The 15,000-nt window shown below is 40.4% G+C and overlaps 1 protein-coding gene across 2 annotated transcripts in view; it reads right to left on the bottom strand.

Annotated features, from left to right (window-relative positions):
* Nucleotides 1-10,564: 10,564 nt before the first annotated feature.
* The window catches only part of eno3 (enolase 3, (beta, muscle)), a 16,598-nt gene continuing 12,162 nt past the window's right edge, over nt 10,565-15,000 (bottom strand). For both annotated transcript variants that reach the window (XM_031313762.1, XM_031313761.1), the window contains exons 8-14: nt 13,733-13,838; nt 13,297-13,494; nt 12,335-12,411; nt 12,050-12,174; nt 11,361-11,469; nt 10,936-10,994; nt 10,565-10,658 (exon numbers count right to left, since the gene is read on the bottom strand). In XM_031313762.1, the coding sequence (XP_031169622.1) occupies nt 10,589-10,658; nt 10,936-10,994; nt 11,361-11,469; nt 12,050-12,174; nt 12,335-12,411; nt 13,297-13,494; nt 13,733-13,838 (744 nt within the window). In that variant the 3' untranslated portion in view covers nt 10,565-10,588. The remainder of the gene's footprint in view (nt 10,659-10,935; nt 10,995-11,360; nt 11,470-12,049; nt 12,175-12,334; nt 12,412-13,296; nt 13,495-13,732; nt 13,839-15,000) is intronic.

Below are 15,000 nucleotides of genomic sequence, written 5' to 3'. Positions count from 1 at the left end.
GATATCCATGGGTCTGTTAAATTGATGCTGAATCTTTGCTTGTAATAAACCTTTTTATAATCAAGATCAGTGTCGGCGGATTCCTCTTCATACAGCATCACAGCATTACTATTTAAGACACCACAATTTTGGCGACGAGGATGGGATCGGTTGCATCTCCCAGGTCATCGTTTCATCATGGGCAACCAGGGACTGACTCCCGCTTCATTGGTCGACTATGAGGTGAGCTTTCTCACTATTTGGGCGCTGGTCAGTTCATGTGTGGTTCTGTGTGCGATGAGGGATTGCACCGCGTCGAATCTGTGTGTATTTTGTGTAGTGATTGCTTTGTGAGGGGGAAGTTCCGTCTTAAATTATTTGTGTTAAAATCAACGCAGACAGGGGGAAGTGTGAGTTAACATATGAGAAATAAGAAGAAAACAAAGCAAATGCTTTAAGGAAGCTAGAGAAACAGAGGAAAAGGAATATGAGACAAATGAAGCAAAGGCATAAAAAAGTTAGAGAAACAGAGGAAAAGGAAATTTAAGTGAAGAAATAGAGAAAAGGGAGAAAAAAGTAAGGGATTAAGGAATATTCACATAGACGATGTGAAAAGATTTTAAGGAATAGGCAAATTGGATTAAAAAAAAAAAAAAACAGTTTAACCCTGGCCAGGGCAATTCGGCTTAAACAACATAAAGAAAGAAAAAGGAAACAAGAGAAAATAAAAACAAGAAGTAATAAGGAGAAGAAAAAGGAAATAAGAGAAAATAAAAGAATACAGAAAAGAACAGGAACAATAAAGAGAAACCAACAAAAACAAAGAATAAAGGATAACGCCGTTAATCTGACATAAAAAGCCCTTTGAAAAAAGGCGATCATAGGATGGGCCGTAGTCTTAAACTTTTCTTAGATGAAAAGTTTGAGCCAGTTCTGAGAACTGAGGTGTAGACTAACAGTTCAATGGTAAGTTTACCACTCAATGCATTGTTGACGAATAATGTTCGAAGCAGACCCCATTGGACGTCTATATCTAGGTAGCAAAATAACAAAAAAAAACAAAAGACAAAAAACAAAAAAAAACGGCGGAAAGCAAGCTCTTTTTAGGAATTACATGCATGAATGATGTCGACTTTTGTGTGTATGAGAGAGAGTGTGTGTGAACAGCGGTGTGAGTGTGAACAGTGGTGTTTCTGCTGTGTGTGATAGGCTGTGCATGCGTTATAAGGATATCCTATATTAGATATATATGAAATATTCTGTTCAATATGGCTAAAACTATGAGTCTCTTTTTGAAGAGAACGTTTTCTAAAGTGTTAAAATGTATGAGCCTTCTTTGGGAGGACTTTTGTTTAATAATCTTATGAGTCTTCTTCGAAGAAGAACGTTTTCAGAAATTGCTAAAACTTATGAGCCCCTTTGGAGGATGTGAAAATAGATTAGTCTAACCTATAGTATAAATAAGAAGCTTCAAACTAGTATTTGTGTTTTATGTTTTGTGTTGGTTTGTTTTGTCCCGTGTCATTGTTGTTTTAATGTGGTCTGTTGAAGGGAAAAATGGAGAGACAATAGGTCTGTCTGTTGAGAGAATTTGTAAGAATCATTAAGTTTTCTCTGATTTCTTTGAGATCGTTTAAACTGCTTTATGATAGCTTATTGCTATTTGCATTATCTGCCGCTTTGAAACTACTAAGATTAAGAAATTCTATGTTGAAGTAAGCTGAGTGATTCTTAGTTATTCTTTTGGTTGAGTGTGAGCCTAGGTTCCTTAACTCCAGTGGAGTTCCACTCACTGTGGAATCACACTGCTGACTGATCTGCGCATGTCCAAGAATGCTAGGAATTCAAGTTTTCACAGAATGTTTAGGCCACTCCTTACTTGCACTAAAGGGCAGAGACGAAGCAGCTAAAAGAGAAGGGGGGTTAAGTATAGCTTAGTAAAACATTAAAGTGGCTGTTGCTTGACTATGAAACTATGCGATTAAGATCCATTAAATTTATGAATGAGAGTTATGTTGATAAAAAAAGAGAGAGAAAATGTCATAAACACCTAGAGAAATGGCATTAGAATTTAAAATGTCCTAGAATTTAAAATGTCCTTCTAATTAGGAAGCCTTAATTATGCTTGCTTCTGTAGCATGAAAAGAAAATTTGGGAGAAATATTTGGGGATAAAAGTGGGATAATAAGGCTCAGGCCTGAAATAAAAAGGAAAAAAGAGAGATTAATAGTTGGCATAGGTGATTTGCTGGAACTCAAATCAGTGATTGATCACCCTGGATTAAGAAAAGTCCAGCCTCTATACCTCTATTGAAAGTAAGAGATGAGAGGACTGATTGATGGGCTTCAGGATTGTCACCTCTGCCATTTTAAAAATGTTGGATCACTTGTTTTGAGTGGCGAGGCATCTAAAATGATTTTACTTTGAATAAAACAATTCAAAATTTGATTTTTGTTTTTGATTTTGCTAAAGTTCCTTATAGTTACGTGTGGTTATGTCATTGCACCAAGGAAATGAGTGACATTTGTGAAGGTGGAAAACAGAATGAAAGAATCTGATTCCTGTGAAGAAACAGCGAGTCAATTCAATCCTAATGAAACAACAGACTGAGTTAATAATGGGTAACTATTGTTACAAAAGATGGTCAGGAAAGTTGCGAGAAGTGTATGCTGTAGAAAGGGAAAAGAAAGTTTTATGGGATAATGGAAAAAAGGCATGACTTTAAGAGAAAGTTAAGGGTACAATAAGGTACTAAGCTGGTTAAAGACAGAAAGAGAGTGTTGTGAAAGTGACAGAAAGACAAAGAAAGAGATAAATGTACTTTTGAATTAGGATACTGGAGTTCATACTAATGTTGTTGTTACAGAGACAACTGTAGCATTGGGGTTACAATCTACAGGAGGGTAAATGTTTTGATGAAAATAGTAAAAACTGCTATACCATAAGCACAAAACTTAGGGAAAAGAGATAAATTATGTAATTTTCAGGAATGACTAATGGTAATTTTCAAGACAAATTGCTTTTGGATATTACTGTAATCTGACATATCAATTAGGTTTGTGTAGAACAAACATATGTTTATAAATATGATGTTTTATTGTTGTTAGACTGTTCAACAAATATATAGGCCTACAAGTTTGGTTGAAATGTTTAGCTGTTTAAATGTTTAGTTAGTTGACAGGACTGTTGGGATCATTTCTAGTTTCAGAAATGTGAGGATTTTTCTACATTGTTACTTTCAGTACTTGAAGTACATATTTTATGATACTTTTCTTACTTAGGTAATATTTTTGTAGCAACATTTTGAATCAATGATGTCATAAGTTAGAAGTAAGAACACTAAAATGAGTATGATTAAAAGTACAAGTAATGCTTCTCGGAGGTGTTGTGTTTTGTGTTTATTCAGTGTGCCTCGATGGATGTCAGAGCAGACCTGTCTTACTCCTCTACAAGCTGATTTGTTTGGTCCCATCCCCCACCACTCGCACCAGAAACTGCATCTGGAGCTGGAGCAGCAGAGAAGGAGGGGCGACAGATTTACAACTGTCCATGGTTAAGTGACTGAATTGGACACCCAGATGGCTGTCAGGGCATGACTAGAGACTGACATTAAAGAAGTAACGTCACACATGCCTACAAAGTACTTTGGTGAAACATTCACAGATGAACAATAATTGAGGAGCTGAAACAACCATAAAGATGAATCCAAGCTCCAAAAGTAAGAAGAAAATGAAACATCTGGAAACTAAGGGCAGACTGAGGTTTAGGGAGACAAAGGATGATGATGATGATGATGATAATCAGAGTGATTCAGAAGAGTGTTATGAAAGTGAAGATGGAGACAGTAATGAAGATTTGGAGAGCAGAGGAGCTACAGGATTTCATCCTGCAGCGATTAGCATCGAAGAGATTGAAAGAGACATGGAGCAATTGGAAGAGCACTTTGAGAGGCTGAAGATACAGAGGAACAAATTGCTGAAAAAAGGATCCCAGAAAGTGGAGAAGAAGTATACATTGCGCCCAAGACAAAGGGGCACAAGGAAGAAGAGGCTTCCAGTGATCATTCAAGATTTGGAGTATAAGCCCTTGCAGAATACCGATATGTCAGATATTCTTGATAAATTGCCTACTCTTCAAGAGGGAGCACATCCTTGGATTGCAAAGTTGGAAGAAATGTCAACAGGAACACAGTTTGCCATAGGAGATATTAAGAGACTTAGGGAATGATCCAGATCTGAGTCAAATGGAGCAGTCAATTTTGCGAACCAAACTGCAAGAGGGGCTGCCCCTACCAGTAAGGAGTAAACTAGCAGAGGTGATTGGACTTGGAAGCATGGCAAAAGGTGCTTATACAGATCATATAGCCCATCAAGTGAAGCTATATAGAAATGAGCAGAAAGAACAAGACCAAGAAACTCCCAGAACACTCAATCAAATACAACTGGTGGAGAATAAGAGGAAGAAGAAGAAGCAGGTTTTGGTTGTGCAGAATCAATGCCCACCAAATCAACATTCACCGCCACAACTTCAGCCGAGCCACGTCCAACCGCAATTGCCCCAACCACCACTAGTGGTTCCAGTTGTTTTATATCCACAGCCAGTTCTTGGACAGATACAGAACTGGAGAGGAAGAGGACGAGGACGCTTAGGCAGAGGAAGAGGAAGAAGATTTGATTCATACTTTATGCAATCTCCACAAGCGTGTTTTAATTGTGGACACGATGGACACTTTGCCCGTGATTGTAATAGACCAGGAAGAAACTCCAGAGGAAATTTCAGAGGACGATACAGAGGCCAGTCAAGGCCATATGGAGGACTGGTGAACCCTTACAGGAGTCTGGAACCAAGATTCTAGAGATGCCCAGAAGATCTGAAAGGGGGTGTCAGCTGGTGTCATCAGGACCAGAAAGAGATCCAACAATTGAGGACAAGGACAGTCACAAGTTGGTACAGATCTGCACAGATGAGCGTCTGACCAGAGAAAGAGGGAGGAATGAGAGAGATCGGATTTGCTCTGACGCATCGACGCATCGACGCATCGACGCATTGACGCACCAACATATAAAAAGGAGGTAATGCACCGACAAACACACAATTTGAAAATACAATTACTCTAAAGAAGTAATTATTTTTGCTTTTAAAATAGAGTTACTCCTATGTGAACACACCTATGTGAAGGGTTAAGACATCTAAATTAAGCAAATTGGTATGGAAACCTTATATTTCGTCAGTACTGGTGAAATATATTCTGTTAAATTTGTAATGACTTTCCTGTGACAGCTTCTAACAAGACTAGTGACAAATATGTTACTTTGGTTGCTGTGTCAGGAAATGTTAAAAGAACATTTCACTGTTTTATTTTTGTGCGCTAGTGACATAGGCAACTTTTGAAGATGTTTCTATTATTTGAGTGTTGCCCAGATAATTTATTGGGAAGTAATCTCATGTATGAATTTGGATTGGATTGATGTAAAGTTGTTACAAACAGCAGATTGAGAGTGCTGTTCTCAGAATTTGGTTAAAAGTAAGCTTAGAACAATTGTGTAACTATAAGTAAAATAGGGATGCATAGAGAATGCATAAAAACATTAGCAGTGATAATGTGAGAAAGGATAAGACAACTCCCAATCACAGATATAGTCTACTCAAATTAAAAGTTTGTTTGCATTGGTTAATTTGTTGTTTATAGTGTACCAGTCATTTGTTCATGATTTCTCTCTAAGATTTGCGAATGGAAATCAGTTATTATAGCCCAATGATGGACCAGCATCTTTTGTTATTGATATAGAGGCTTAGAAATCTGATTTGAATTTCATTAGTCTGCATACGTTGCAGTGGTGTTAATGAAGCTTGTAGAGTTAAAAGGTAAAATAACTTACAAAAACTCCAGAGTGAAGCTCTGTAGTTCATTGAACTTTGATAGTGATTACAATTTTTAATGGAGAGGAACGATTATTCTGCATATTAGATTAGCAAGCAGACTTGGTTTGTCTTGAGTCTAATTTAAACAGGAATGTCACATAGATGAGGTTGACAGAGTTGGACATGAGGAGATTTATTACACCCACTATCTGGTAACCAAACAGTGAAGAGAGACTTTTGTGTGGTACTTTGTAAAAAGCAAGTAATTACATGCTACAAAATTGGCTAAATATGAAGGAACTAGGAGACTTCTGAACCAGGATGGTGTGGATCAGATCTCACCACATCAACATTGCTGAGAAGCTGCAGTGTAGTGGACTACATTCCTGTGTTTGTCTGATATATATATATATACATGTTTGTAGAGTAATACATACGTTGTATCATATTCTTGCATAAATTGTTTGAAAAATGATGTTTTCTGTCATGAAGTGAATATATGGAGATCTCCGATGTTTTCTTTTTTTTTGACGCTTAGGGAAATGGGGTCTAGGCAGGAAATAGAAGTCCTTTTTTCAGATCCGAAGGGTCGACCTGCCTGAATTTGGACATTGTTTTGATTTTATTTCATTTTCTGAGGTTTTCACATGTATTTGCTTAAACCATAATTCTACATAAATTGATAAGGTTTAATTTTCTAATTGATCTGGAGTACTAAGGTGGTCGCCTAGGCAGAGGGACCGTGAGAGAATTTTCCTATCTTGATTGATTGATGGTTATTTGAAAGATAGCTGCCGGATGGGTTTTTCGCTCTCACACTCCAATGAGTTCATTTTGTTACACTCAATAAATTTGTTTACACTCCGAAAGTTATATTATAAGGAACATGTTATAGTGAGAAATGTTATTCCTACTCTTCTTGTTTTTCGAGACTTTATTAAGTCTCGAAGGGGGGAAATATGTAGTATATGACCATTCTATAACTTTCTATAAACTTTGCTTAAAGGTTTGTTATAAGGGAGTCCTATGAACTTTACTCTACACTTACTGAGAACATCTGGAAATTGTTAACATGAGCAGAGGTTCCCCCAAGACAGAAGAGACCTTTTTTGGAGTTGTGCCAGATAACAGGCATCGATTGGTCAGTTATCCCTCCAATGGTATACTCACACATATTACGCCCTATGTTGATACAATGTATAGGATATATACGTTGCTCACACAAAGAAAAGTCAGAGCGGCAAATTTTGTAGATTGGGTCGGTCGTCTCTCCAGATATCCATGGGTCTGTTAAATTGATGCTGAATCTTTGCTTGTAATAAACCTTTTTATAATCAAGATCAGTGTCGGCGGATTCTTCTTCATACAGCATCACAGCATTACTATTTAAGACACCACAAAAACAACATTAGTTTGGTCTTTTCAGTGTTAAGGACCAGTTTTAGCTGGATAAGTGTATGCTGGACCACGTCAAAAGCTTTCTGCAGAGATTCTACAGCTTTAACAGGGTTCTGTCCAAAACAGTAAATTATTGTGTCATCAGCATAAAAATGCATATTAGCGTCAGACACATCTTGTCCTAAATCATTAATATACATGATGAACAAGAGGGGTCCTAATATAGAACCCTGCGGCACCCCCTTGTGGACATTCAAAAAATCTGAACACAGACCATCACATTTAATGCACTGGGTCCTGTCACTCAAATAATTTGTGAACCATGAAACAACATGATTAGACAGTCCCAGACATAAAAGCCTATGCTTTAAAATAACATGATCCACAGTGTCAAAAGCTTTTGACAAATCAATAAAAAGGGAAGCACAATATTGTTTTTTATCAAGAGCAACAAGTACATCATTTATCACTTTTGTAGCAGCTGTGATGGGTTTTATGTCTTTTCCTGAAGCCGGATTGCAGTTTAGAGAGTAGGTCACTAGAGTACAGGAACTCTTTAAGTTGATCACAAACAAGAGATTCAAGAAGTTTTGACAAAACACACAAGTTTGATATTGGTCTGTAGTTAGTCATAACAGCTGGATCACCTCCTTTTAATAAAGGGGTAACAAAGGCAGACTTCCAAACAAGTGGTATTTCTTTGTTTTGGATTGAAAGATTAAAGAGGACCGTAAGAGGTTGAGCTACATAATCAGCTGCTATTTTCAAGAAGTAGGGCTCTATCAAGTCCGGTCCGTTTGATTTCCTGTGATCTAATGCTTTGAGAGCTTTATGCACTTCCTGCACAGTAAAAGGAACAAAATTAAAATACTATCCAAAAGACATTTGAGGTTCTGTGCAGGGAGTCACGGGGGCCACTCCTGTGGAGTCAAACAAAGAACCAGAAGCTATGAAATGATTGTTAAAGCTATTTAAGACCTCGGTCCTATCGTAGACAGGGACAGAGTTTTTTAAGACATATTTTGGAAGAGCCTGAGGTCTTCTATTTACAGATAGAGACTTTATCACTTTCCAAATTTCTGTGGATTGTTGAGGTTTTCTGTTGTGACAGATAAGTAATAATCTGATTTAGCCTTCTTAATAAGAGAAGTACATTTATTTCTTAAATGCCTAAAATTAGACCAATCAGAGGGAGAATTGCCTTTTCTGGCTTTGGCCCATACCACATTGCGCTGATGGATGGACTCTGACAATTCTGGAGAAAACCAAGGGTTCTCTCGACCCTTGACTCTAAATTTCCTAATAGGAGCATGTTTATTTACAATCTTCATAAAACTCTCCTTGAAATAGGCCCAAGCCAGTTCCACATCTGGCAACAAACTCAAATGCCCCCAATTAACCAAAGCTAGGTCATGATGATAGGCTTGCTCATTAAATATTTTTAAATTCCTCTTGCAAATAATACGGGGATTGCATTTGGGCATTTTAGTGTTTAATGTTAGCCTGCATGTAGCAACAACACAATGATCACTCAAATCATTGCAGAACACACCCACTGATGAGAACTTATGAGGGACATTTGTTAGGATTAAGTCAATCAAGGTAGACTTATTTGGACTCTTCACATGTGGCCTTGTAGGTAGGTTGACCAACTGGCTTAGATTAATAGAGTCACAGAAGGATTTAAATTCACCAGAAACTGCATTTAGCCAATCCCAATTAAAATCTCCAGCCAATAAGAGTTCCTTGTAATTTAATTTTGACAATAGATACTGTAAGGATGGTAATGCTTCCTTGATGGCAGATGGAGGCCTGTAACACCCCGCAACAGTTATAGACAGGGACTTAACTATTTCTACGTTCAAAGCCAAAAACTCCATTTGTTTAGAAATAGATTCAGATAGAACAATTGATACACCAAATCTTGATTTTACATAAATGGCTACGCCACCACCTTTTTTGGGCCTATCTGTACGATGAACGTTGTATCCAAGTATGGCGATGTCATCATTAGAAATAGATTTGGATAACCAGGTTTCAGAAATGATCACAATATCTGCATCTGTCGATGCACTCCATTTCTTTGCACAAAACTCTCCAGAAAGTGCCATTTAATGGTTTATTTTTCAAATAAATGTCCCTTCCTCTAGACCAGGGGTCACCAACCTTTTAGAAACTGAGAGCTACTTCATGGGTACTGAGTCATACGAAGGGCTACCAGTTTTATACACTCTTCTGAAATAACTAATTTGCTCAGTTTGCCTTTAGTTATATATGATTATTAATGATTAATGATACCCATCTATGTGAAGACACTGATCACGTTAATGATTTCTCATTATCAATAATTATCAACAATGACTTAAGGTGGGAAACAGGTAATATCAATATTCAATTTTCATTTTTAGAACAGGCCTGAGGGCTACTCATGTGGTCCTTGGGGGCTACCTGGTGCCCGCGGGCCCCGTGTTGGTGACCCCTGCTCTAGAGAGAGCCCCCCCCACATAACAAATCCCAATTTAACCCCTGATAATGAGTACCTACTGATGCTATTCTATCACATTTGCTGTGAAATTTAAGTTAATAGAGGAGAGTGGGCAGTACGAAGGATGAACGTAACCTGATCCCCGATCCATGGCTATACCTCCGTTGGCCCTGTATGCCTGGATGACTGCTGACTGGAAGGACGTGTTTTACTAATGTTGCTATGCTGGTGTATGTACTTGCCCATCCTAAATAAAGATACAATAACTTGTATGTATAGAGTCAGCATATCTCCACCAGACTCCATGTAAATAATCAGCACTTTTAGCGTGTATAGAGCCAGGATATCTCCACCAGACTCTATGTAAATAATCAGGACTTTTAGCGTGTATAGAGCCAGCATATTTTCACATGTAAATGGGTGAATTAAGGGTTTATTTCAACCAAACCAGAGTGGTGATTGTTGGAACAGTGGAAAGATGAACCAAGACGGACTTTGATAGTTTAATTTAGTTTCTGTCCACTTTGAATGAAGTGTGTTTTACGCTGATAAAAGTCCTGATTATTTACATGGAGTCTGGTGGAGTTTGGTGATGGTGATTTCGGGGCTGTTTTTAACTGATTAATACTGGACCAATTTCAAAGATTGTTGTTCCCGACACTAGAACAGGAACATAGGGTCCAAAAAAAAATCGTTTTAATAAAGAAGAAGGAAGCGTTAAAGTAAAAACAGAGTTGAGTTTGATTATTTAGTCTTTATTGTGTTTTATATAGAAAACCTCTTAATGGAATCACAGCTGAAGCCTTCAGGGGCTTCAGGGGGTCATCAGCTGTTAGTCAGTTGTCACGGCGACAGGATGCAGCTTTAGTTGACCTTTGGGTGGCGGAAGTCTTTGCCGGCGAACTTGGCCTTGTCTCCGAGCTCCTCCTCGATCCTGCAGGTCACAGGGGTCAAAGGTCAGGAGGTCAACTCACACACACTCAACACTGCTGCTACCCTGTCAACGTGACCTCCACGCTGTCTGTCTGTCTCTGTGTGTGTCTCTGTGTGTGTGTCTGTCTGTGTGTGTGTCTGTGTGTGTGTCTGTGTCTCTGTGTGTGTCTGTGTGTGTGTGTATGTCTGTGTGTGTGTCTCTATGTGACCTCCATGCTGTCACTCTGTAAAGTCTACGTGTAATCAACAGGAAGTTGAAATCAACAGGAAGTTCTCACCTCATCAGCTGGTTGTATTTGGCGAGACGTTCTGACCTGCAGGGAGCACCGGTCTTAATCTGAGGGGGGGGGGGGGAGAAGAGAGAGGTCAGCCAATCAGAGACTTCACTTATACAGTTGTTTTCATCAGGTTAGGGTTAGGGGGTATGCATGCAGAACAGGCCAACCAATCACAGTGAATGTATAGACGGTGGTCAAAGGGATTCTTCTCAGAACATGGGAACCTCCCATTCTAACTCAACGACTAGCCTCATATCTGAGGTTACCGAGCACATCTTATTACTAGTTTCACATGTTTTAACAAGCAGAAGGCAGCAGGTCTATGTCCTCTGTTACTGTATCCAACACAGGCTCTCCCCAGGGCTGTGTGTGTGTGTGTGTGTGTGTGTGTGTGTGTGTGTGTGTATGTCTGTGTGCCTGTCTACCTGTCCGGTGCAGAGTCCGACCACCAGGTCAGAGATGAAGGTGTCTTCAGTCTCTCCGGAGCGATGGCTGACCATCACACCCCAACCACTGCTCTGAGCCAGCTTACACCTGGCAGACAGACAGGGAGGGAGAGACAGGGAGGGAGGGAGGGAGGGAGACAGGGAGACAGACAGGGAGAGGGAAGGAGAGAGAGATAGGAGAAACATTTAATGTTTCCAGTTCATCCCAAGTAAAGGCTGGTGTGTGTGTGTAGGCTCTATCTGTTGTAAAGGCTGGTGTGTGTGTAGACTCTATCAGTTAGTAAAGGCTGGTGTGTGTGTGTAGGCTCTATCTGTTGTAAAGGCTGGTGTGTGTGTGTGTAGGGTATCAGTTAGTAAAGGCTGGTGTGTGTGTAGACTCTATCAGTTAGTAAAGGCTGGTGTGTGTGTAGGCTCTATCAGTTAGTAAAGGCTGGTGTGTGTGTAGGGTATCAGTTAGTAAAGGCTGGTGTGTGTGTAGACTATCAGTTAGTAAAGGCTGGTGTGTGTGTAGGCTCTATCAGTTAGTAAAGGCTGGTGTGTGTAGACTCTATCAGTTAGTAAAGGCTGGTGTGTGTGTAGGCTCTATCAGTTAGTAAAGGCTGGTGTGTGTGTAGGCTCTATCAGTTAGTAAAGGCTGGTGTGTGTAGGCTCTGTTGTAAAGGTCTTACGCCTGAATGGACTCAGTGACGGAGCCAATCTGGTTGACTTTGAGCAGCAGACAGTTGCACGCCTTCTTCTCCACCGCCTGCTGGATCCTCTTGGGATTGGTCACGGTCAGGTCGTCTCCTACGATCTGATTGGTTACAAACACACACAGGGGAGAAGGGCGGTAAAAAGAGTAGTTTAGTAGTCAAGTACACCTGTCCATTTGCCTCGTCTGCCTGCCTGTCTCACCTGTCTGTCTCACCTGTCTGTCTGTCTTTGTGTCTCACCTGTCTGTCTGTCAGTCTCACCTGGATGTCTGTAGAGGCGGTGAACTTGGACCAGTTCTCCCAGTCGTCCTGGTCAAATGGATCCTCAATGGACAGGACTGGAGACAGACGGGGAGAGAGAGACAGACAGGTTATTATATGATTATAATTACTAAACTTTCATTTTTTATGTTTGAAAAATAAAATCCAATGCCGGACTTCCATTGGAAATGTGCCGTTTTTAAACATATCCACATATGTTTAAAAACGGCAAGTGTGATTTTGTCCCATAAATATCTTTAATTTCTGCACCAGCCAGACTCCATGTAAATAATCAGTACTTTTAGCGTGTATAGAGCCAGCATATTTCCACCAGACTCCATGTAAATAATCAGGACTTTTAGCGTGTATAGAGCCAGCATATCTCCACCAGACTCCATGTAAATAATCAGTACTTTTAGCGTGTATAGAGCCAGCATATTTCCACCAGACTCCATGTAAATAATCAGGACTTTTAGCGTGTATAGAGCCAGCATATTTCCACCAGACTCCATGTAAATAATCAGTACTTTTAGCGTGTATAGAGCCAGCATATCTCCACCAGACTCCATGTAAATAATCACTACTTTTAGCGTGTATAGAGCCAGCATATCTCCACATGTAAATGGGTGAATTAAGAGTTTATTTCAACCAAACCAGAGTGGTGATTGTTGGAACAGTGGAAAGATGAACCAAGACGGCTTTTGGTAGTTTTATTTAGTTTCTGTCCACTTTGAATGAAGTGTGTTTTACGATGATAAAAGTCCTGGTTATTTACATGGAGTCTGGTGTAGTTTGGTGATGGGGATTTCGGGGCTGTTTCACGTTAAACTAAAAGGATCTTACTCTTTAACTAAAAGCTCTATCTCTGTAGGGATCCATCCCATAATGTTGTCAGACAGAATAATAATAATAATGTGAGCCTGTCAGCAGGTTTGGTGGTAGTTAATGTGCATGTATGTTACCGGGGTAGCCCTTGATGAAGCTACGGTACAGGTCTCCCAGCTTCTCTCCGCTGATGTGCCTGGCCGGGTCATCAGGGGACTTGAAGTCCAGGTCGTACTTCCCGCTGCGGTAGAACTCGGACGCGGCCACGTCCATCCCGATGATGATCTTGTCGGGGTAGCCGGCCTTCTCGATGGCTGACTTCAGAAGCTCCAGAGCTGCACAGACACAGACACACCTCTCAGTCTATCAGACACTGGGCTCCCTTTGCTGTGGCCGCCATGACTTCTATTCTCCTCTTATTTAGAAAGAGCTGCAAAATCCATAATGACAACAAGACGTACATTTTGTGCAGCTAAAAAGACAGACAGGCAGACACAGAGGCAGTCAGACAGAGAGGCCGACAGACAGAGAGGCAGTCAGACAGAGAGACAGACAGGCAGCTGGATGTCTCACCCTCATTGTTCTCCAGGATGTTGGGGGCGAAGCCTCCCTCATCTCCCACGTTGGTGGCGTCCTTCCCGTACTTGGCCTTGATGACGTTCTTCAGGTTGTGGTAGACCTGGAAACAGTCAGACACACACAGTCAGACAGACAGTCAGACACACACACACAGACAGACAGACAGTCAGACACACACAGACAGACACACACACACACAGTCAGACAGACAGACACACACAGTCAGACAGACAGACACAGTCAGTCAGACAGACAGACACAGTCAGTCAGACAGACAGACACACAGTCAGACACACACAGTCAGACACACACAGTCAGACACACACAGTCAGACACACACAGTCAGACACACACACACAGTCAGACACACACACACACACACAGTCAGACAGACAGTCAGACACACACAGACAGACAGACACAGTCAGTCAGACAGACAGACACACAGTCAGACACACAGTCAGACACACACAGTCAGACACACACAGTCAGACACACACAGTCAGACACACACAGACAGACAGACACACACAGACAGACACACACAGACAGACACACACAACCTGAACACCAGAAACAGTCCGAATGTGTATGTGCGTGCGTGAGAGAGACTGTATCTGTGTGTGTGTGTGTGTGTGTGTGTGTGTGTGTGTGTGTGTGTGTGTGTGTGTGTGTGTGTGTGTGTCTGTGGGGGGGGGTCCACAGTGTGCAATATGCACTCATTCAAGTTAATTTGACTGGCAAACCAGTTAAAGTCCTTCTGACATTACACAATAATAAAAGTCATAATTTTTAAGAAGTAAAAAATTTTGGATCTATTTTTACTTCTTCCAACCATAAGAGTCAATGGAGATTTACATATTGCAATAATATCATAATCCTACAATGAATCATTGTGAAAACTAAACTTTGACCAGGTCATCATCAAACAGAGAATTAGTTCATTCATGATGTTGTCCATGTTGATATTAGCTGCTTCATGTACATTTATTAAAAACGTCTCATTGGTTATCTTTGCATATATCTAGAGGTCTAGACTCTGGGACGAGGCCGTGATGTTTAGATACCTGCCATGCTGATTACACACAGACAGCTTTACACAGCGGCCATCGTTAATGACTAACCGTGTTCCTCTATGAACGCACATACGGACTGTTTATATCACGGTGGGTCAGTGAAGGAGCAGTCGCAGTGGTAGTGGTAGCTGTCGGTAACGTACTCGTATGACAGAGTGTACGGACCGGAGCTTTGTGACCAGCATC

This window comes from Sander lucioperca, chromosome 17 (assembly GCF_008315115.2).
Source record: "Sander lucioperca isolate FBNREF2018 chromosome 17, SLUC_FBN_1.2, whole genome shotgun sequence".
In the NCBI taxonomy this organism is placed as follows: domain Eukaryota; kingdom Metazoa; phylum Chordata; class Actinopteri; order Perciformes; family Percidae; genus Sander; species Sander lucioperca.
Note: the sequence above shows the minus strand (reverse complement) of the source record. Positions and strands in the feature narration are given on the sequence as shown.